A 22,179-nucleotide genomic window follows, 5' to 3' on the forward strand; every position below is an offset into this window, starting at 1 on the left:
CGAAAAGTGACTGATATAAAGTTGTGCTGAAGAGAATTTAACATTCGAAATCGCGATACACAATAAGATAACTTGATATAATTTGGAGTCGTCGTACATTTTTCTTGAATATTTTTTTTCTTTGTTGGAAAACAATGGCAATGATATAGTTTCAAGTTCAACCGTTTCAACTTACAAATAGTGTACAGGAACAAAACCAACAAAAGGAAAAGGTGGCAAAACCACAGAAGTTTGAAACGTGCATGCGATGTAGATTTAAAGGTTACGTAGATGAAAGTAGATTAAGCACGGCCATCAAACCTAATAATTTAAAATAAATGAATTAGTTGAAAGAACCAGTTGGCTCCACATACCTAAAGCAACTGGAGGTGTGCCAGTTGATGAAGCCATGCGGGGACGACTGAACCTTACAACCAAAAGAAAAAACGAAAATCAAAAACAGGAACATTTAAGAATAAACGTACGATGAGCCCATAATATAAAAAAAAAACTATGTAAGCTACAGTGTTTCGCTTTTAAATAAAGTGAAGTGTTAGCAGCAACGACAGTGGTATGGTTTTAAAATAGAAATCGATAACTAATGGGTTCAGGAATTTACATTAAGTATTATTTGAGCATGATGTCAAAGTGATGATGATGAAAAACGTAGTGAAGATGATATGAGAATGGTCTTGATGATCAATCAATCAATCAATCAATCAATGTTTTATTTGTCAGTAACAGGAACATAGGTACATGTTTGAAATATGCAATATACACAGTACAAAAGTTACACAAGTTTCCATACCGACAGGGAGACAACGAGACGACCATACGGTCTACTAGTCAATTGCCACCCTACGGAAATTACGATTTTGCCATTTAAAATAAGCTTACAAGAGAAAAATAATAATTGAAACGTTTCCGCGCTTCAACAACAGCATACGCACAAAAAAAAACATATTGATGATAACGTAGGCCAAAACACAAAATTCCATGAAGCAAGCAGAGAATAATAAAGTTTCTGAAGCAACTGACAAGTTGGTTTCCATAACATATCACTTACGATGCACTGTAGCTTTGTAAAATTAACGTTTTGATCTCTTTTTTGAAACAATGAAATGATAGGTTTTTTAGCCTACTTGGAACCTCTGACCAGAGCATTGGTCCCAATACCTGCATGGACTTCTTGCCAAATTCTGTGTTTGATCTGTTTATAAAATAATTGTTGCTTGTTTGATATCTTGTGTTATGCTGATGAATAGATGAAGCATTTGTAAATAAATCACAATACGTAGACGGATACTCATTCATATGAACTTTGTACATATGTTTTTTTATTTCAATGTTATGTATGTCTTTTAGTTTCAAGATGTTCATTTTGAAAAATAAAAAATTAGTGTGAGCATAGTAATTTTGTTTCGTAATTATTCTTATAACCTTTTTTTGTAATTTTATTAATGGATCCAGTGCACTGTCACAGGCCTTTCCCCAGCTTGAAATACAATATTGCAAATGACACTAAATCAAAGCGTGATACACATCTTTTAAAGTGTCTGTGTTGACATAATTTCTGAGTTTAAGCAACGCCCATGAACCTTTTGCTACTTTTCCGCAAATTTTATCTACGTGATATTTCCATGTTAATTTGTTATCTATGTAAACGCCAAGGTATTTTATTTGATCTTTTTGTTGAATGCTTGTGTTACCAATGTTAATGTTAAAATTTTTTATGTGTTTTTTATTTGTTATTAGCATGTATTCAGTTTTTGAGAAATTTAATGATAATCTATTAAGCTTCAACCAGTTGTAAACTTTTTGCATTTCGGCATTTACATTGTTCTGCAAATTTATTTCACATTTGTCGCTCATCGTAAGATTGGTGTCGTCAGCAAATAGTTTAACATTCATGTTTGTTGAATTTGGTAAGTCATTTATATACAGTAAGAAAAGAAGGGGTCCCAATGTCGATCCTTGGGGCACGCCGCAGGTAACCTGTCTTGAGTTTGAAGAGATTCCATTGACGACCGTGTGCTGTAGACGATTGCTGATATAGCTTTTTAACAATTGTAATGGAAGGCCCCGAAAACCGTATGTTTGCAGTTTCTGTATGAGAATAGTGTGATCAACTGTGTCGAAGGCTTTAGCTAAATCAAGAAATACAGAGCAAGTTGTATCTTTATTATCTAGGTTAATTAAGATGTTATCACAAACGTTTGACACAGCTAACGAAGTGGAATATTGTGGTCTAAATCCATACTGATGTGGTGTGATCAGGTCTTTTTTTGTTAGATAATTGTACATTTGTTCATACAGGCATTTTTCGAATATTTTGGTGAAGGGGGACAATAGTGATATGGGCCTATAGTTGGAACAATTTTTCCTGGAGCCACTTTTGAAGATTGGGGTAACTTGAGCGACCTTTAGTACATCAGGATATACACCTTTATCGATACACTCATTGAATAAGTTGGTGAGGAAAGGGGCGATTATTGGTGAGGATAGTTTGACAAATCTTATAGGTATTCCATCATGTCCTGTACTTTTAGAGACAGAAAGATTATTAAGATGTTTTAATACTTCTTCTTGATTGACAGGTTTTAGGAAAAAGGAGAATGGGACACTTTGCAATTTCAATAATGAGCCAGGAGACGGTAGAGGGATTTTAGATGCCATGGAAGGACCAATTTCTGTGAAATAATCATTAAAACAGTTACTTATTTGTGCAGGGTCAGATATTTTTTCATTGTCAGTGCTAATTATTTCTTCTGGTATGTGAGCTGTGTGCTTATGTTTGTACTTGATGATGTCATTTATGGTTTTCCATATTTTTCCAGTGTTGTGCTTGCTTTGCGTAATAAGAAAACTGTAATGCATTTTTTTTGCTTGCTCTTTGGTATGAGTAAGTACATTTCTGTACTTTTTGTATGTTACTTGTGCAGAAGTGTTTGTTGGGTCTTTTATTTTTAAGTGATATAGTCTGTTTTTAGTTTTGATGGAGTTCAAAATTCCTTTTGTTAGCCATGGTTTGGTCTTGAGTTTTCTTTCTCTTCGAGACAACAATCGTAAAGGTGCATGCTTGTTTAAAGTGTCATTAAAAGTGTCGATGAAATGATTAAATTTGCTATGAACTGAATCATTCCTTTCTGTGTATTGGTTGGTCAAGCTATTTTCCAGATCACAAACGAATTCATCAGCAACAAAGTTTTTCATGTTCCTTACTTTTTGTGTATATTTTTCTTGTTTTGGTTTTACAGAGTTTATCACAACTACAATAGGAAAGTGGTCAGAAACATCGTGAATAAGAACATGGCATTGAATTTTATTTGATTGGTCGTTGCTGTATACATGATCGATTAAAGTTGAACTTGTGGAAGTTACACGGGTTGGGGATTGTACTAATTGATTGCAGCCTAAAGAGAGAAACGCATCACAGTAATTTTTTACAGCAGAATTTTTTGTCTTTGCTAACATATCAATATTAAAATCACCACAAATGTAATATTGTTTTTTGAAATTATTTAACGAATCAATGCACTCACAGAATTTGGTTTGAAACTCAATTAACTTATTTTTGGGATGCCTGTATACTACACCAACTGTGCACTGTCTATTGTTTGATAAAGTAATATCCACCCAGAGATCTTCACATTCCTGTAAGTTTAGACTTAAATTATTAATTTGATTATACTTTATTGAACTGCTTACGTATAGCCCGACACCACCTGCTTGTATTTTAGCATCAGTTTGTTTGTTATTAAAGTGGACAAAATTATAGCCTTGCAAGCTAACAAAATGCAATCGATTTTCATTCAGCCAGGTTTCTGACACAGCAATAAGGTCCGGTGCTTCTTGCATTTCGACAAGCAGTGATTCTAATTTTTCAAAGTTGCCAACTAGGCTTCTCATGTTTACATGTAAAATCGATAGCTGGTTCCTATTAATATTGTTAGTTAAAGAAAAGGAGTTTTTTGAATAAAAATTTTTACAATCCGCAGACATTGCCACAAACAAAGTATGACCAACAGATGAATACAAAACCAATAACGCAGGACACGAAAGATTACAAAATGACTTTGCAACAAAACAGATTAAAAGCAAAATCACCAACACCTGCATTTATAACTTGTAGTCAGGATAATCAAAGAATTCACTTATGTGTGACGAAATAGGACGGTGACCAACAAGCACCGAAAAAGAACAAATAACAAGTCTGGTTTAAGTGGTGTGAGAAACACTTTAGAAAATAAACAAAACACTATTATTGCGTTATCAAATATTTAATTTAGCAAGGATTTTGGAAATTGACTAAGTAATAATTTTAATTTGAAACTAGGAACTAAATTAAATTACGGTACTTTAGTTGATGAGAGGTAACTCAGGGCAAAATTCCGTCAAGCAGTGATATAGAATCAAATGAATTGTGTTAAAATGACCTGATTAAAATATGCAGCTTAAAAAAAGAATTAAGACTGGCGAGGATAATGGATATACTTACGTAGACGTAGCCTAAGTTAGTCGGTTTATGATATCGATCAATGTCGGAATACGAAATGTAAAATACAGTACGAGAAAAAAAAAATACGAGTTCGGAAGGTGAAGATTTCAAAAATATTATTATTACGTCACAAAGGATGAAACTTGGGGAAAAATATTAGTCAGTCTTGAGTCTCTTGACCTAGCTGTAGCTGAATCTGATTACTGTACTTTAAAATTGTGTAGAACTACAAATTAATAGAATAGCAAACTAAAATTAAACAAAAAATGGAGTGGTAGCGTACAATAAACTGTCCAGATTTGATCTTTTTTTTCTTCTGAAATTTGATTTGTTTCCAATAAATTAACCTCTTTGGTGTTGATGGTTGAGCTTGTGCTGAAATTGGTCTTGGTTGGGTTGAAGGTTATAAGTAACCAAGCCATTGGGTGAAAAATAATGGCTTGGTTTATGTAGTGTCTGTGTATTTACATAATCTGTATTGGAAACCCGTAACGTGCTAGTATATAAATGACTCGTGTCTCGCTGTTTGGATTCTTTGTTCCGCCACGCAAATACAAGTGCTATGTTAAATCTGAACTATCAAGTTGTGTAAAGCAGGCTAGGCAGACACAACAATTCTGGCGACGAGGATAGTAGGATAATACTCAGAAAAGAATGGAGATACCTACATTTGATTTACAACCTTTTGACTGTGAAAGTCCTGGAGCAAGCACGCGATGGACCAGATGGAAACGAGCTTTTGAGTTGTATGCTGAAGGAAAAAATGTCACGAATGCTTCTAGAAAGCGAGCTCTGCTGCTGCATTGTGCTGGAATGGCAGTGCAGGACATTTTCTTTACCTTTGAAGGGGAATTGACCAGCTATGAAGCTGCTGTTCAAGCATTAACTAATTATTTTACGCCGTTAAACAATGTCCCGTTTGAACGCCATGTATTTAGATCTCTATTTCAAAAAGAGGAAGAAAGTGTAGAACAATTTATAACTCGATTAAAACAAAAAGCAGAAACGTGCAGTTTTGAAGACATGGATGATCAAATTCGTGATCAAGTCGTGGAAAAATGTAGATCGGATGCGTTACGACGCCGACTCCTAGAAAAAGGAAGTGACTTGAATCTAAAAACGTTAAGAGAATTGGCCTTGGCATTCGAAGTGTCAGAAATTCAATCAAGATCATATGGTCAGGAAGTCAACAAAATCTCGACGTTTAAATCAGCTAAGAAAAGCTATCAATCTCGATTCCGATGTTACCGATGCGGAAGGGAAGGTCACAAAAGCAGCGACAGGAATTGTCCAGCGCAAGGAAAAGAATGTAGAAAATGCAATAAAATGGGTCATTTTGCAAGCTGCTGCAGAACAAAATCTGTTGGAACCAGCCACGTGGAAAAGAACCCGACGAATGGAAGCAACAGGACGAACCGAAAAAATAACATCAGACAAGTAAAACGAAATGCTGATGGTGAGTTGGACTATATCTTTAATGTATGTAGTTACAATACTGGAAAAGTTTCGGTAAATGTTGGTGGAATCAATATTTCAATGATTATCGACTCGGGAGCTACATGTAATGTAATTGATAGTGCACTGTGGGAAGATTTAAAAAAACAGCGCATTAAGTGCAAAAGCCATCTTTCTGACAAAACAATCTACGCTTATGGAAGTGATGCACCTTTGAAAATAGCAGGAATTTTCACTGCAGACGTTGAAACAACAAAAAAAGCACTGAAAAATGTCGAATTTGTAGTGATCGAAGGAAAAGGGCAACCGCTGCTAAGATTGAAAACAGCCACAGAGTTACAAATAATTAAATTTGATTCTGAACTAAATGCTGTAACTAAAAGTCCTTCGTTTTTGAATAAATATCAGTCATGTTTCGATGGTGTGGGAAAATTAAAAGACTTTCAATTAACAATACCTGTTGATAAAAATGTAAAGCCTGTGTGTCAACCTGTAAGACGAATACCATTTAACCTTCGGGACAAGTTAGCAGAAAAATTAAAACAGTTGGAAGACCTTGACATCATCGAAAAAGTTGAAGAACCGTCAACTTGGGTTTCACCTGCAATGATCGTGCCCAAGCAAAATGGAGACATTCGTTTGTGTGTCGATATGCGCCAAGCTAACAAAGCTGTCAGAAGAGAACGTCACCCGATGCCTACCATTGAAGAAGTGCTGCATGACATGAACCAAAGCAAGGTATTCACTAAACTAGATGTCAAATGGGCGTATCACCAAATTGAATTACAACCTAGTTCTAGAAATATTACTACATTTGTGACGCATGAAGGATTATATCGATACAAGAGACTGATGTTTGGAGTTAGTTGTGCTCCGGAGATGTACCAACGAGTAATGCAACAAACGCTACAAGGTTGTACAGGAGTCAAGAATATCCTTGATGACATTATCGTGTACGGGTCGACTCAAGAGGAGCATGACCGAAGACTCGAGAAGGTACTTGAAAGAATTCGAGATAGTGGGTTCACGCTGAACAAAGAAAAGTGCGAATTCAACAAAGACAAACTTGTATTTATGGGACATGTGCTGTCGTCTAAAGGAATTGACCCGGAAGAGGCAAAAGTTGAAGCTGTTAAGGAAGCAAGAGCACCAGAAAACGCTGCTGAAGTAAGAAGTTTTTTAGGACTGGTGAATTATAATGCTAGATTTATACCTGATTTAGCCACGGTGTCGGAACCGCTTCGTATGTTAACTCGTAAAAGTGTTGATTTTCATTGGGGTAAAGCTCAACAGCAATCTTTTGAAAAGCTAAAATCTTTATTGTGCAATTGTGTAACTTTGGGTTATTATGACAAACATGCTAAAACTCAAGTAATTGCTGATGCTAGTCCTTATGGTTTAGCACTTTAGCTGGAGTGCTGGTGCAAAACCAAAATGGAAAAAATTATGTTATTAGTTATGCTAGCCGTACTTTAACCGAAATTGAACGTAAATATTCGCAAACTGAAAAAGAAGCTTTAGCTATTGTGTGGGCATGCGAAAGATTTCACGTTTATTTGTATGGGAGCAGTTTTGATTTATTAACAGATCATAAACCGTTAAAATTCATTTTCACTCCCCGCTCCAAGCCGAATGCTAGAATGGAACGCTGGATTTTAAGATTAATGCCTTATCAATATGAAGTGAAGTATATCCCAGGGAGGCAAAACATTGCCGATTGCTTATCTCGCTTATTTTCTTCAAAAGCGCTGTGCAAACACGTTGATGACACGCATGAGTATGTGAAATTTGTAGCAAAAGAAGCGACGCCTATTGCCATGAGCACACGTGACATCGAGCGTGCAACAAACGCTGATTTTGAGTTGCGCAATGTCATGGATTGCATTCTTTCGAACGACTGGTGTGAACTTGAATGTAAATCTTATCTAACAGTTCGAAGTGAATTAGCTGTCATTGGCCGTCTTCTATTACGAGGTACACGTATTGTGATTCCAAAAACATTGAGACAACATGTTCTTACGTTAGCTCACGAGGGCCATCCTGGTATCGTTGTCATGAAGAGACGTCTTCGTACTAAAGTATGGTGGCCTGGCATAGACAAAGATGCCGATCGTTTTTGTAAAAATTGTTTTGGGTGTCAACTTGTTTCAAAACCTGTATCCCCTGAACCCATGAAACGTACCGAATTGCCGGAAGGACCCTGGCAAGATCTTGCTATTGATTTAATGGGACCTCTGCCTTCTGGTGATTATGTTTTTGTTGTGATCGATTATTTTAGTCGTTACTTTGAAATTGATGTTATGAAAACAGTTACTAGTGAAAAAGTGATTGGAAGTTTAAAGAAAATGTTTGCAACGCATGGTTTACCTTGTTCAATAACTTCTGATAATGGTCCGCAATTTATTAGCAACGAATTTCATTCATTTTTGAGCGAATGTGGAATATTGCATCGTAGAGTAACTCCATTGTGGCCTCAAGCCAACGGAGAAGTTGAAATTCAAAATCGCTCATTGCTTAAACGCATTAAAATTGCACAAGCTGAAGGTAAAAACTGGAAAAATGAATTGTATTCGTATTTACTTATGTATCGCTCTACACCACACTCAACGACTGGAGTTAGTCCAGCCGAATTGTTGTTCAAACGAAAATTGCGTACTAAGTTACCATGCATTGATCGTTCTTATGACCATGATTCTAAATCTGTTCGTGACAGAGATTCAGAAATGAAGGAAAAGGGAAAGTTATATGCTGATCTTAGACGTGGTGCAGTTCAAGCTGATATTAAACCTGGTGACACTGTACTATTGAAACAATATGGCCGTGATAAACTTTCTACTACCTTTCGTAAAGATCCGTTTATTGTCACAGAGAAACATGGTAATTGTGTGATTGTTGAAAATGATGACGCAAAGTATAAAAGAAACGTAACCCATGTTAAGAAATTTCATGATTCAAACAATGACCCAACCACTGATGTGTCTTCGAGACATAATGTCTCGACTGAGGCTTTCTCTGATTCAACTGATGTAATACCTGAACAAAATGTTTCGCCTGATAACCTTACTGACGCTGTTATTCTAACCAGGCCGCACCGCAACATCAAACCACCGCAACGGTTTAAAGACTTTGTTATGTAATTTACTGTGTTGTGTTTAGCCAGAACTGTTATGTTTAATTCTTGATCTGTTGACTACATTTCGAAATAGTGTTTGATTCTGAAAAGGAAAGAGATGTAGTGTCTGTGTATTTACATAATCTGTATTGGAAACCCGTAACGTGCTAGTATATAAATGACTCGTGTCTCGCTGTTTGGATTCTTTGTTCCGCCACGCAAATACAAGTGCTATGTTAAATCTGAACTATCAAGTTGTGTAAAGCAGGCTAGGCAGACACAATAGTTTAGAAAATGTAAGATAGTCAAAAATGAGTCCTTTTAACTTACTTTGTCTTCTAAACTTGAGGATTTTACTGGCAGCTGTGATTTATCTTCGTAGATACAAACAAACAATGACTGCTGCTGACTTGTTAGCTACCGGTAGCCTAACTGAAGGTCTTTTCAAGTTTAATTATCTCTGCAACTTCCTGGTTGATTTTGATAGTTTTGGTGTTGATATGACTACAATCAAATTTTATTTTTGGTTCTTCTAGAATTAGCTTTTCTCCAGGCCTTAATTATTTTTATGAGTCCATTTTTTGATAATTTTTCGCTGCTTCCTGTCTGTTGTGGTATCTAGAATGCTATATGGTGCTATTTTATTCGCATTATGTATAATTCTACCGTGCTATTTTCGCAACAGACGAAATAAAGTTTCTCTCCGCTTTTTCTCTCGTTTAGTTTTTCATTCTTAGTCACCTACTTTTGACGCATTGACTGCTTCATCTTTTGCATAATGCAAGTTTAGCATGATGACGTAATAGAAGCGTTTGTTGTAGATTTCACCGACGTAAGCATTTTTTAATCCTACTTGCTGAGTAAAATTTGTTTGCGTTATTGTAACGCTCATTTGTATGTTCACGTGCACGGACCAGGTCAATTTTGATATTTGATTCTTGCAATATTTTCTGTATTTGGCCCATTTACCAAAACTATGAAGAAAGGGAAAAAGAAATGGAGGTTTTAAACATTAATTGACTTCATCCCGGTTGACTTTCATTTAATTTTCGTTTGTGTCGTGTCGGCCCGTGGTAGGATTTCTTTGTGGGGTTTTCTTGCCTGCCTTACTCTTCTTTACTATGAGCTAAACGCATCAAGACGTGTTCCCCTTACGACCATCAGCACTCTTGATAACGCACCATGGCCGATCTTCATAGCAACTGTCCATACAAATCTTAAATATATCAGCTAAAGCTATGTGGGCTAATAAAGCTATAACCTAAATATATGTTGTTTATTTGTTTGTTTTTTTGTATAACATTTTATTTTTTATTTTCTCTTTATATCTTAAATTTTTCTGAAGGTGTTGCGACCGTGCCAAATTTCTTTCAAGTCAATAACTTACTTCGGTCTCAAGCACGTTTTAACGTTTGCGTTTTGTCGCTTCTACCCTTTTCTCGACCTTTGCTATGTTGACGTGTATTGTTTTGATATGATGGTCAGAAATAAAAACAACTGAACTGAACTGAACTATTGGAATTTTTTCGTTTCGATCCAGTTGTGCTGAGAAATCTTATTGGACGAAAACCGGTCCCACAACATAAATTATAAATTTTAGTTGTGACTTGTGAGTGTTAGCCTAGCCAAATGATTTAGGTTTACACTGTAGATAAAAACCATTGATTTGTTGTTGTTTTTTTTGTTTTTTTCAATAATATTGTGTCAAAAAGGACAAAGATTTTTTGAAAATGGTACCGTAGCCTACTGGTCGAATCTAATTCCTGCTTGGCACTGAGCAATGGAATCGATTCGTGTAATAATTTAATCAGTTGCGCCCCTTTTCGGCTGCATTGACACTGTCAGCTTTGTAAAGCGCTGAGGAGCAACGCATTCTGCTATGGATACAGCGCTATATAAAAACTAACATTATTATTATTACTACTATTTTGCAGGTAGGAAATTTATGGGAATGGGAAAGCGTACTGGATTTCACAATTTTAGACAGTCAATGGTATCGGAATTCGGATGCATCCAATTGTTCAGCGTAAGTAACAATTTATAATACGTTTCCTTTTGTTTTTTTAAGTACAAACCATCCTGACAAACAAATGATTATAACCTAAATGTGACTTGTATGTAATTTGTACCTAATAAGTTTCCCACCAGTTGTTTCAATTTCTGACTTCTTTACAAAACGTTGAATGCTGAAAAATTATAGTATTGAAAAAGTTTATTGCACAATTCAATCAACTTAGTAATATTATTGCTTTAGGGCTTAGATAGAGCAAACATAAATACGTGGTCCTGATTGCAGTTCTACAAGCAACGACGCAAGAGACATCTCGAATAAAGACTCAGCCGAGTGCTGGAAGGCTCGTTTGGACCAGCTGCTTAAACAGCGGTCTTCGTTGCTAGGGCCAAGTAGAATATGCATTGATCAGTACACGAACAGCGGTAGGTTGACTCTATTGGAGCTAATTGATTTTAATGAGTTAATATTTTGTTCTCGTCAGCACTGCAATCCGCCACATCATGACAAGTGATAAATCTTGATCTCCGATGCTCATTAGAACTCCCATTTTCATTACCCTAGTACCTTTTTCTGTCATTTGCATGCAGAAAAAACTAAGCTTTGTGCCTGCGCTTCAAGATGGCTACGAATGAAATGTAAAATCGGTGGCCGGTCGATTGGTCGAAAGACATTTGGTCGACAGTCAATTGGTCGACAGACATTTGGTCGAAAGGACGTTTGGTCGACAGACAATTGGTCGACAGACATTTGGTCGACAGGACATTTGGTCGATAAGACATTTGGTCGACAAGACATTTGGTCGACAAGACATTTGGTCGACAGACATTTGGTCGACAAGACATTTGGTCGACAGGACATTTGGGTTAGAGTTAGGGTTAGGTTAGGGTTAGGGTTAGTTAACCTCAAAATGAATCGTTCTGTCAACCAAATGTCCTGTCGACCAAATGTCTTGTCGACCAAATGTCCTGTCGACCAAACGTCTGTCGACCAAACGTCCTGTCGACCAAATGTCTGTCGACCAAATGACTGTCGACCAAATGTCTTTCGACCAATTGACCGGGTACCGTAAAATCAGAGCATCCCTGTGTAAAATAGAATAAATTGTTGCTGTGTTTTCATAATCGACAAAAATATTTAATTTTACAATTTTCTACTTTGGCTGCTTCTTCGATCGTGGACGTCACTTCGATGAGCATGCATTGTATGCTACTTTCTGCTATCACATTTGTCGAACTGACTTAGATATGCTTTGTGTTTTCATTTAGTAGGCTACCTTAATTATTAAAAAAATGCTTTGCTTGCTTTAGTGGGAGGGAATTTTTTCAGAAAGAAAAGACAAGCTCGCAGGCTTGAAAACGGTGAGTGGGCTGGCCATGAACTTTCTCTCTGCGAACGTTTAGTCAGAAGTGGAATAAGTTGACTATTCGGAAATTTGAACGAATCTTGTTCGAAACAAAACGAAATTATATTCCATAAAAAGTGCGGCTTGAAACAAAATCTCATTGAGTTTCAAAAATGTTCTGCATGTATTTGCTTTGATTCTAAACTTGAAACCTGAGTAGGCCTAATAACTGATAATTCTTCGAACAACACATGGCATAGGACCAATTACTTTAATTTTCAGCCTAAAGTATAATATTCTACTATGAGAGATTCTCATATGCTTCATTATTATTTAGAGTTAACAATGAAACAAAATTGGTTTAATAACAAGAAACTGGCTTCAAAGTGAGACAAAATACAATCAAAACAAAACATCTTGTGTTGAAAAGAAACGAAGCAGTTTAACACTTAGAACTACTATCTCTGTTTCGAAAATCCACTAATAGTCCTGGTAGCCTATTACAGTAGGCTACGTTTGGATTTTAGTAGCCTATGCAGTAATACTAATAAATAAATAACAACCAAGGCGTAGATCGTAAACAATTTGCTCAAGTTTCAAAATGAAGGCGTCTATTTTCACATTTTCGGTTATTCTAGAATTTAAACACTCATTTTGTTCTTAGAACGTTGTACGAATTTCAGTCCAAATTCTCCTGACGTGGTGGCCTACACCGGGTGTGGTGCTAGAGAGATAGTTCAACAACCAGGACGGGGAGAACTCAACTTTCCTTCTGTGACTCAATTTATAGCTGAAGACACTATTTGCGCGTAAGATGATACTCCAATTAAAAGCAGGAAATTTTTAGATGTACCCCCATGTATACTGTATATAACATACAATAACTGCAGACAGTGCCCGGTCTCGTCAGTGCAGTGTTCAACTGTTTTATTCGCATCAACAGTAGGCCTACCATATTTTCATAGCCCAAAAAGAGGACACGTTTCGCCAGCAAGTAAAATACAAGTAGAATTTTACGTTTGGGCAATCTTTTGGATAATTTTACGCTTATGCAGCAAAAGTTAACAAAGACCTTCTAACAGTTTGCTTGAACTTTTTTTGATATAGTTTTTCTCATTTTTGACTCCTCAAGGCAACAAAAAGCTTTCATATTACTACGAGTCAGCAAAAACTAAAAATATCTGATTTTTAGAAAATTACGGACTGAGATAACTAAAAGGCTGTTTGTTTCCATGCACCATGGAGGCTGAAACGAGTAACGTACATAAAATGCGTTCTATTTGCATCTGCATATACTGAAAGTATCCATGCCCTATTTCTTTTCCATGCCCAATTTCTTTTTACCCTAGCCTCCCGTAAGCTATGTTATTCATGGTGCACTTTTGGACATTCTTTCCTACTTCTTCACTTGACCAACGAGCCAAATTTTTAAGTTGGTAATCATAACACCTACAAGCGTAAAATCAATTTAATAAAATCTGAGTAAAAAGATTAATTTTTTGCAAAAGTATGCAGAGGGCCGTAAATTATAAATACGATGAACTCTTTTGCATTTTTCTGTTTTTATGTCAATTTTTTTAATGTATTTCCTTGTGATTTAGCCTACACAGCCCACTTATTTTTTTTTTTGATTTATCAAACTTCCTTATAAAATTCCAAATTCAAAGTCACAGATTTCCGATAACCGCGAAACAATGGTGTTTGATGTGTTACAATATAGTAGACGTCTGATTGTTTACAACCATGGATCAACAAGATAGGCTACGCCAGTTTTTTGAATTACCTTTGAATATTACATTACTGCAGAAAATTGTTTTGGAAAGCACATACAAGGCATCGCCGAAAATTCGCACAACAATAAAATCCTGTTGAAAATTTAAGCAAGAAAACTCAAAATACCAAAAAAAGAGGACATTTGAGCATTTTTGAGTGTCCTCGGAAGACTATTCCTTTTTCTTGAAAAAAGAGGACAAATCCTCTAAAAAGAGAACATATGGCCTAATCCAGCGGTTCTCAACCAGTGGGCCATGGCTCATTGATGGGCCATAGAAGCATTTTGAGGTGGGCCACAGACATATTTAATAAATTGAAAGATTCATTGAAACATTTTGTTTCATTTTTGTCACTATAGTCAATTTTACACTTGTGTACTTTGTTTACTTACAATGAATGATGCTGCTGTTTTTAACTACAAAGTGGCAATCATCATTCTAATTATTGCAACATACAGTTTTACTGTACATCAACTCAGTTTTTACAACACTTATGATGTAATAGACTAGTTCGTGGTTACAATTAAGCCATCTTTATAAGCGGTAGCCTTATTGAACTTCTGCAGAACCGCTTTTTGGTACGCGCAGCATTTTATTTTGTGGATTATTTTGGCGAGGAATTGACAATAGTTGAAGCTTTAAGTTTGATGAAAATTACATTCAGTATGTGCATCAATTTTTGATAACAGAGAAGAAAAAGGACAATGTGTAGGCCTATTATGTTGTAAAGTTCTTAGCCATCATTCATTGAGGCCATCAAAACTGAAACTTCACTTGGAAAAAGTTCATCCAAATTACAAGGATGAAGATGTGAACTTTTTTTAACGAAAAGAAGATAGTGTGAAGCGTCAGCGCCTGGATTCAACGAGAGGATTCCAGCAATATTCCAAAGGCAATGTTCTGCTGCTTTTTGTTTATAAACCTTTTTTGTAATTTTTTTCTTACATAAAAACTAAATGGGCCACAGAACTTTTATGCAAACAAAAATGGGCCACGAAAGAAAAAAAGTTGAGAACCACTGGCCTAATCAACAGCGCACGGGTACACTGGAATGGCCATGAAGGTAAATACCTCCATGTGACATTTTCCTATTTGTGGTAGCCTACGTAAGCACCAAAAACAGTACTACTGCCAACTTTGCCAAAGTGCTCAAACTGCAAGCAGTGAGCTTTGCGCAATGCATGGCAAGGTGCCCCCAGTAAAGTGCTCATTGTTGCGTTACTAAAAATTTGAGATACCGGTGCTAAGTTTTGTTCGTTTTCAGAATTGAGTTTCCAGGATGCGGAACAAACGGAGAACAGGCTTTATCCGGCGATGCAGATGTTCCAAACTTTCCGTATCAATTAGAAGCTTTGACGAGACAAAGTTCTCCGGTCTTTGAAGCAGTCACAACATGCAATGATCTTATATTTCCCTTATCTGAAGCACCTCAACCTACACGAGGTGAGAATTACATCAGTCCTTGTTTTATTTCTGAGCACTGGGCATCAAAGCAAAAAGCCAACTTGTTATAATAGATCTATAACAGAGATGTAGAAATGGCATCGTAAAGTGAGCAAACACAAGCATTGAAACGTGCTACAACATATTTATGTAGGCTACATAAGATGAATACATCAAAGGGATCAAAGATCAGTCGGCTGCATAGCCGAGTGGTGAGAGTCCTGAAACGGCAATCAAAAGGGCGCCGGTTCGACACTGCTCAAGAGCATGCGGCTGTGTCTTTAGCAGGACACTTAAAGGCATTCCTGACGAAGATTGGCTTCCTTGCCTTCCCGTCCACTTAATCTAAATCTTCAACCACCAGGTGTAAGCCTGGCTACGACAAACAAATGAAAGGCGACTCAAAGTGAAACACAAATTGCGGCACAGAGTTACACATTCAATATGGGAAGTTGGAACATATAGCAATTTATGTCCTCCTGAACCTCAATTACTTTAAAAGCACATTTTTGTAAGATTTAAACTTCGTTTGATATTGGCAGTGCGGTACATACAGTCCGAGTAAAAGTAGCTAACGTTGGCTATTAAGCTAGCCATTTGCCGTTTAACCCAAAGGGTGGGCTACGTAGTTGATGAGATCATCTTGTACAAAAATCATGATATTGAAGCAGCACTGTAGGCTATTTATGGAAATAAAACAAAAACTACTTCTCTACTGTTTACTCCACACATTATTTCGTTTTAGCCACTGAAACTGACTGTGAGCCATGGAATGTATGGAGCTTTTGCTCAGTGAGGTGTGGAAGTGGCAGTCGGGTGAGATCACGTACTTGCCCGGCAGGTTCAGCCGCAAATACGATTGGAAGGGAAGTCTGCAGACGTCCGCCATGCATACAAAGAAACAATAACTTATTGCAGTTGATCACAAGCATTCGACTTTTCCGAGGAGACTCTTTCGGATCATCGCACTCTGGAAGCCTGTTTAGTGGTGGGGCTCCAAATCCACAACGCTAGTAGGCACACCGTGCTATTTTTCATTCTTTGTCTGCCGTGATATTGCTACATCTTGAACTGAACAAAAGCTAGGTGCCTATTCGTTAAAGTGCTTTAAGGAACTTTAACGTATTTGCTTTACGAACTAAATCTGTTTGTGAAATTTTCAAGTAGACTACTAAATTTTTCATTTCTAATCAATACATCTTGTGTAAAATACATCAAATATATTTAGGCTATAGACAGACAATCGATAACAACTTAATAACATTGAATTGCATAATTCAAAATTAATACAAAAATGAAATAAATACATAATTTCAAACGTTTTCGGCAAAACTTTCTGCCCTCTTCAGGAAAATATCTTAAATCATCTAAACAAAACAATTATTCGTGAAATGTTAATAATAAATGGCTGAAATTCAATAAAACTGCACTGACCTGCGTACAAGCAACAACTGACGAACAAACACAAAAGGTGGTAGCAATCTGTCATAATTATGCGGAGTGTGGTTATGAGACAAGATAGTGAGAACGTTTGAAATTATGTATTTATTTCATTTCTGTATTAATTTTGAATTATGCAATTCAATGTTATTAAGTTGTTATCGATTGTCTGTCTATGGTTTTTAAAAAGTACCTCTCTACCAAAGCTATAATATTTAGGCTATTATTCACTAAAAATCTTAACAGTCTGTTTCACTCTGATTAAGATCATCAAAAGGTTCTTATTCATGTAGAAGGCAGTTTAGGTAGTTCTGGTGTAAAATATTTTCAAAAAAATAAAAAAAATAATTTAAATAAAATATGTTGCTAATCTTTAGGGCTGTAGCAGATCTATAGAGGAAGCACTCAATGTATGCTAATATTAACATTGTGTTGGCTTGGCTATAACACAATTCCTTGCATCCATTCGGTGACTACAGACTATAGGCAACCACAAGATATTAAAAATGATAAAGCTGGTGATTGTGTGGGCTGTGCATCATTTCAACAGAACGAAGTTTAGAATTATTAATTAAGTTATTAATTAACCTTTTCCGAATTACAAGCTTGCGTTAACAATACCAATAAATTTATCACGCGAATCAGTTCAATTCAATCCCACATAGCTGAATCTTTCCTTAAAAGATATCTTAATTTTCCTTTTTTTTTGATTTGTGTTATTAATTCATAACTTATTGGTTGAATTTAGGAAGACATTTGAAGAGTGCTGGCAATCTCACTCGTAACCTAACTTTTAAACTAATCTGCTTATTTTTTCCATATTATATTACAATTTTGGTAGAGAGGTGATTTTTTTAACCGTACGCAATATAACTATATTTGATGTAATTCGCTCTGCTTGGCTTTTTGTCGGCATTGAGCACTTTTTGCAGTATTAATAGCATTTATTGCATATTATCTATATTATTACTTGTTTTCGTGTTTATGGCCTGTTTGTGTGTATATTTTTGTGTCCAAATCATCGTTTAGGGAAGATGTGCTTTTCGAGATGTTCGATTATTAGATATGTTGTTTTCTTGTAACTTTAAGTCAGTATTACCCAGTAGCTATTCTTTATTGTGCAAAATCATTTAGAATTTTATGACACTTTCTGTGTATTGAAATTTTTGTACATCTTGAATGGAGAATAAATCAAAACTGATTAGATTTCAAACAATGAATTATGGCCGATGAGCAATAATGATGCAAGTTGTTGTATAGGCATTTGAACGTAATAATACTGGAAGGTGTGTATGGAATAATAAATGTAATTATTTGATTATTTGTATTTGTAAGTGGCATGAACTTGACCTAGGCGTCCATCAGTAGTCTTCATTTAATTTCACAGTAAGCTTTTCATGTCTCATTTTTACTTCCAATATGCTTATATCTCAAACGTTGACAACGCAACAACATCGCATATAAAATCTTTCCAATACAAACTTTTATGTATCCCACTATCCACGGCATCTAAATTGATATATACTTTAATAGGCCATTTTACTCAAGGTATTTTATAGCTTATAAAGAAATACAGGATTTAGTTGCGGCAAACTTTGACAATTTGTTTTACTGGGTTTTTAAAGCATATTTCCACTCATTTTTTTGTGTGTAGTTGTAGAGTACTAAACATGAGCTGGTGACACAAAATTCGTGATTGAATCATTTCCTTTCTTAGCTTGTTGCAGCCTGCAATAGGTTGATACTGTAGGTCAGTGGCGGCTGTAGGTCAGTGGAAAAATCGCATTAAATTTGGTGCGTTCTGATCATGTGTTTACCCCAAATTTTGAAAAAATGCATTCAAACTTTATTGAAAAGTTGATGTACTCCTAAGCTGTATTTAGAAAAAATTAACATTATTGCTTTTGCTTTGGAGGCAAACTTTACTAGTATTGAGCTTAGCCTTGACTAGCCTAGCCGTTGCATACAAGGTTCAAGTGATTCTGAGATGCCCTAGCACTTCCTATAACCTGTTGAATACCTTAACTCTATCCATGGCTCATCGCTACTCTGCGAAATAAAAACTAACTTTAAAAAGTTCCTAAAGTTATTCGGTTAGGTGTGGCTGTTTTTCATGCAGCCCTAACAGATCCAAAAATTGCTGTAAAATACCAAAAGAGGTGGAGCTTCAAGGATAATTTCTAGCCAATCAGAGCGTTTGAAATCCAAAATCTCAGGCTGCAAAGAAGTTTGCTCATAGTCGGTGTTGTCAAACAAAACTTTTAATATTTTAATTTTTGATCCGCAATTCTTAAGTAAAAAAGGTAACCGGGTCGGACAAACACAGAGGAAAACATAATATTTCCCTCTTCTCTTTCTTTCAGGTGTGGCTGCAGCCCCATGGCACGAGCCGCCACTGCTGTAGGTCTAGTGATGAGTCAGGTTTATCACTTTCAAGTTTATGAAACGGTTCAGTATTCACGTTGGAATCAACTTTCTCATAGTCAGGTTCTGAATGTTTATTCTGTCGGTAGGAAGGTTCGGACAAAATTAAATTATGAAAGTGCAGTACGAGCAGCTCATGATCAAGATATAAATGTATAAATGATCAACCAATTGAGAGAGTACAAAATATCAGTTTCCTTGGCCTGACTCTGAATGAAAATCTTTCATGGAAACCACACATGCAACATTTGCTGCAATTTTGGCATAATTACCAAGATTAGACCCTGTCTTAATTTTTCAAATTTGATCTGCTTATACCATTCTTTAATTGAAAGCAGCCTGAGGTATTGCATTACGACTTGGAAATATGGCAATGAAGGATTTGTACCAAAACTTCAAAAAATCTGTGACAAAAGATCCCGATATCAATTTGAGCAATTGTTCATGTCAAAGAGGTTCACAGCCTGTCTACAAGAAACCATGATAAGAATTCTCTAAACATTCCATACTTTTCAAAAACGCTTACTCAGCATTCAATAGAATTCACAGGTGCGAAAACATGGAACGAATTTCCTTCTTCAATTGGAAAGACTGATACAAAGTCACTTTTTATTCACAAACTGAAACAACATTCAGGCAAAACGGACACGCAATAGAAAGACAACGTATAAAGGCTTTCTTGCATTCTTGTGAAGATTTTAGTGGAAATCCCAAATAATTTACAAACGATTAGGCCTACCTAACACTAATGTCGATTGCTTGTGCTGTACCTTTATGTTTGTAAATATTAACAGCAAACGCACTACTCCATAATCAACACGACACGTCGCAAAAGGGGATGAGAGCTTAACACCATCAGGACATCATCATCTACCAGCTCATCCACTCTATCACCCACCAGGACAAGAAACAATAACTTAAACGGGATCTCAAATAACTTAAACTGGATCTCAAACATCAATCGTCTTAGGCTATTGTGTGATGTGCAGTCTGACCATAGAAAGAGCTCAACACCTGCTCTACTGGGCCACATCCAAACGGGCTTTTGCCTGAGGATGGGTTTCTTTTATGTCCTGTTTTCTGTCTCGATCCTATTATTATTATTATGACTGCTCATCCACATCAATATTGAAACTGGCAAATTTAATCCACAACACTTTTCATTAGGCTGTCATTCATTACTACATGTGTGCTTCTCTCTGTTTTTGTTTTATTTTTTGCTATTTGTTTTTTGGGTTTTGTGGCCGTGCTAACTACTGATATATAGCCTACTACATAATTTTCCATTCAGGCACGTTTTAACCCTTTCAAGGTTTTGCCACCTTTTCCTGTTCATTAACGTGCTGGTAGGTCTATATCGACTTTTGTAGTTAGTATCTTTTTCGTCCCGGACGCGTTAATGACGAAAAATAAAATGATTGATTGATTGATTGATTGATTGATTGATTGATTGATTGATTGATTGAAGAACAATGGCGCATTGTATACAACCCACAATACAAGAAAGGAACAGAATGATGATGATGAGGAAGGTTTGGCTGGAGTTGGAAGTTGTTGAAAACAATTGGAAGTTGTTGACCAATTTTTGTGAGGCACGCGGTCAACTGATAAGTTACTAATCAAGTGTGGATTCGAATACTCTAATTTTTGCTTGTAATGTTGTAGAAAACATTTGCTTGATAACAAAATTAGATTACTTTTGAGTGAAAACAGCACAAACAAAAAGTCATAAACCGCAATGGCACCATGCAGTCTTTTTATGCTTTCAAACCTCAGTGTTTGAATTATTACCTTATTTCCGCATTCTTAGAAGAATACAACGCACTTAGAAATATCATTTGATTTGATCAATAAAAGTAAATCTAATATTTACCACAATCATGACGTGTACGTTCACGCATTGTCGCCTGTCGGGGCTATTTGTATTTTATATTGTTGGGAACACTGAGGCTTTGCTAACATCCGATCAAAAATTACGCCGGGCTGGTTGTCGAAATTCACTCAGCAAACAACGAATTTGTAAGATCGTTATTAAAATCGATTTTTTTGTTAACTATTGATTTTCCGTGGTTTTTTAGTTGGAAAACTTTATTACTTTATTGACGTAAATTTTCTGTAATGTTTATGAATACATAAATATTTGAACATCTACAACAATCCTAGGGTGCGTCGTTTGATCAGGCTACGTGTCAGTGACGTTAAAGATACATATATTTACTTTTACTAAATACTAAAAAAATTTAATTGTTTGCAGATTCTCGTTATCATATTATTAAACGTGCAAAGTCTACAAAAATTCTGTTCTAGTTGTTATTAGCAGTCTAAGCCAATGTTGACGTTAGGCTCACACATTGTTTTGGTTCAGGAAAACCCAGGAGTCCGATTTTGAATCAGCATATCAGATAATAGTGAAGGATTCGAGTAGTACGCTAGCATGCTTTCTGAATAGAAGGAAAACATTCATGGTATTTTTTAATTTTCACACTTTGATTTACAATAATATGGACTAGACTCACCGTTCATATTCATAGCTGCATAGGTTTCTAAATGTTAAAAATTTGTACGTTACAATTGTTGATTGGTGCATATAAAAGTACAAAGCCAAAATAAGTCATACAAACAAAAATAATGGCAAAAAATATAAAAAAGACTTTACAATCAAAAACTGAAAAGTTTTGGAGTAGAATTCTGAAGCTAAAG

General features: G+C 35.9%; 1 protein-coding gene across 1 annotated transcript; it reads left to right on the top strand.

Moving 5' to 3' along the window:
* Nucleotides 1-5,131: 5,131 nt before the first annotated feature.
* On the top strand, nt 5,132-18,738 carry LOC145764716 (uncharacterized). The gene is made up of 7 exons (XM_082576380.1): nt 5,132-7,099; nt 10,979-11,070; nt 11,341-11,480; nt 12,366-12,416; nt 13,065-13,209; nt 15,437-15,615; nt 16,361-18,738. The coding sequence occupies exons 1-7, from the start codon at nt 5,132-5,134 to the stop codon at nt 16,627-16,629; spliced, it is 2,844 nt and encodes a 947-aa protein (XP_082432506.1). The 3' UTR covers nt 16,630-18,738.
* Nucleotides 18,739-22,179: the final 3,441 nt, after the last annotated feature.

The sequence above is a fragment of the Aplidium turbinatum genome, chromosome 1, assembly GCF_918807975.1.
Source record: "Aplidium turbinatum chromosome 1, kaAplTurb1.1, whole genome shotgun sequence".
Classification (NCBI taxonomy): Eukaryota; Metazoa; Chordata; class Ascidiacea; order Aplousobranchia; family Polyclinidae; genus Aplidium; species Aplidium turbinatum.

Excerpts from the sequence above, each read along its gene's own strand:
- LOC145764716 (XM_082576380.1), top strand. The coding sequence starts at position 5,132 with ATGGAGATACCTACATTTGATTTACAACCTTTTGACTGTGAAAGTCCT. Across the intron at positions 7,100-10,978 it reads CACCAGAAAACGCTGCTGAA|GTAGGAAATTTATGGGAATG; the intron begins GTAAGAAGTTTT and ends ACTATTTTGCAG. Across the intron at positions 11,481-12,365 it reads TGATCAGTACACGAACAGCG|TGGGAGGGAATTTTTTCAGA; the intron begins GTAGGTTGACTC and ends TGCTTGCTTTAG.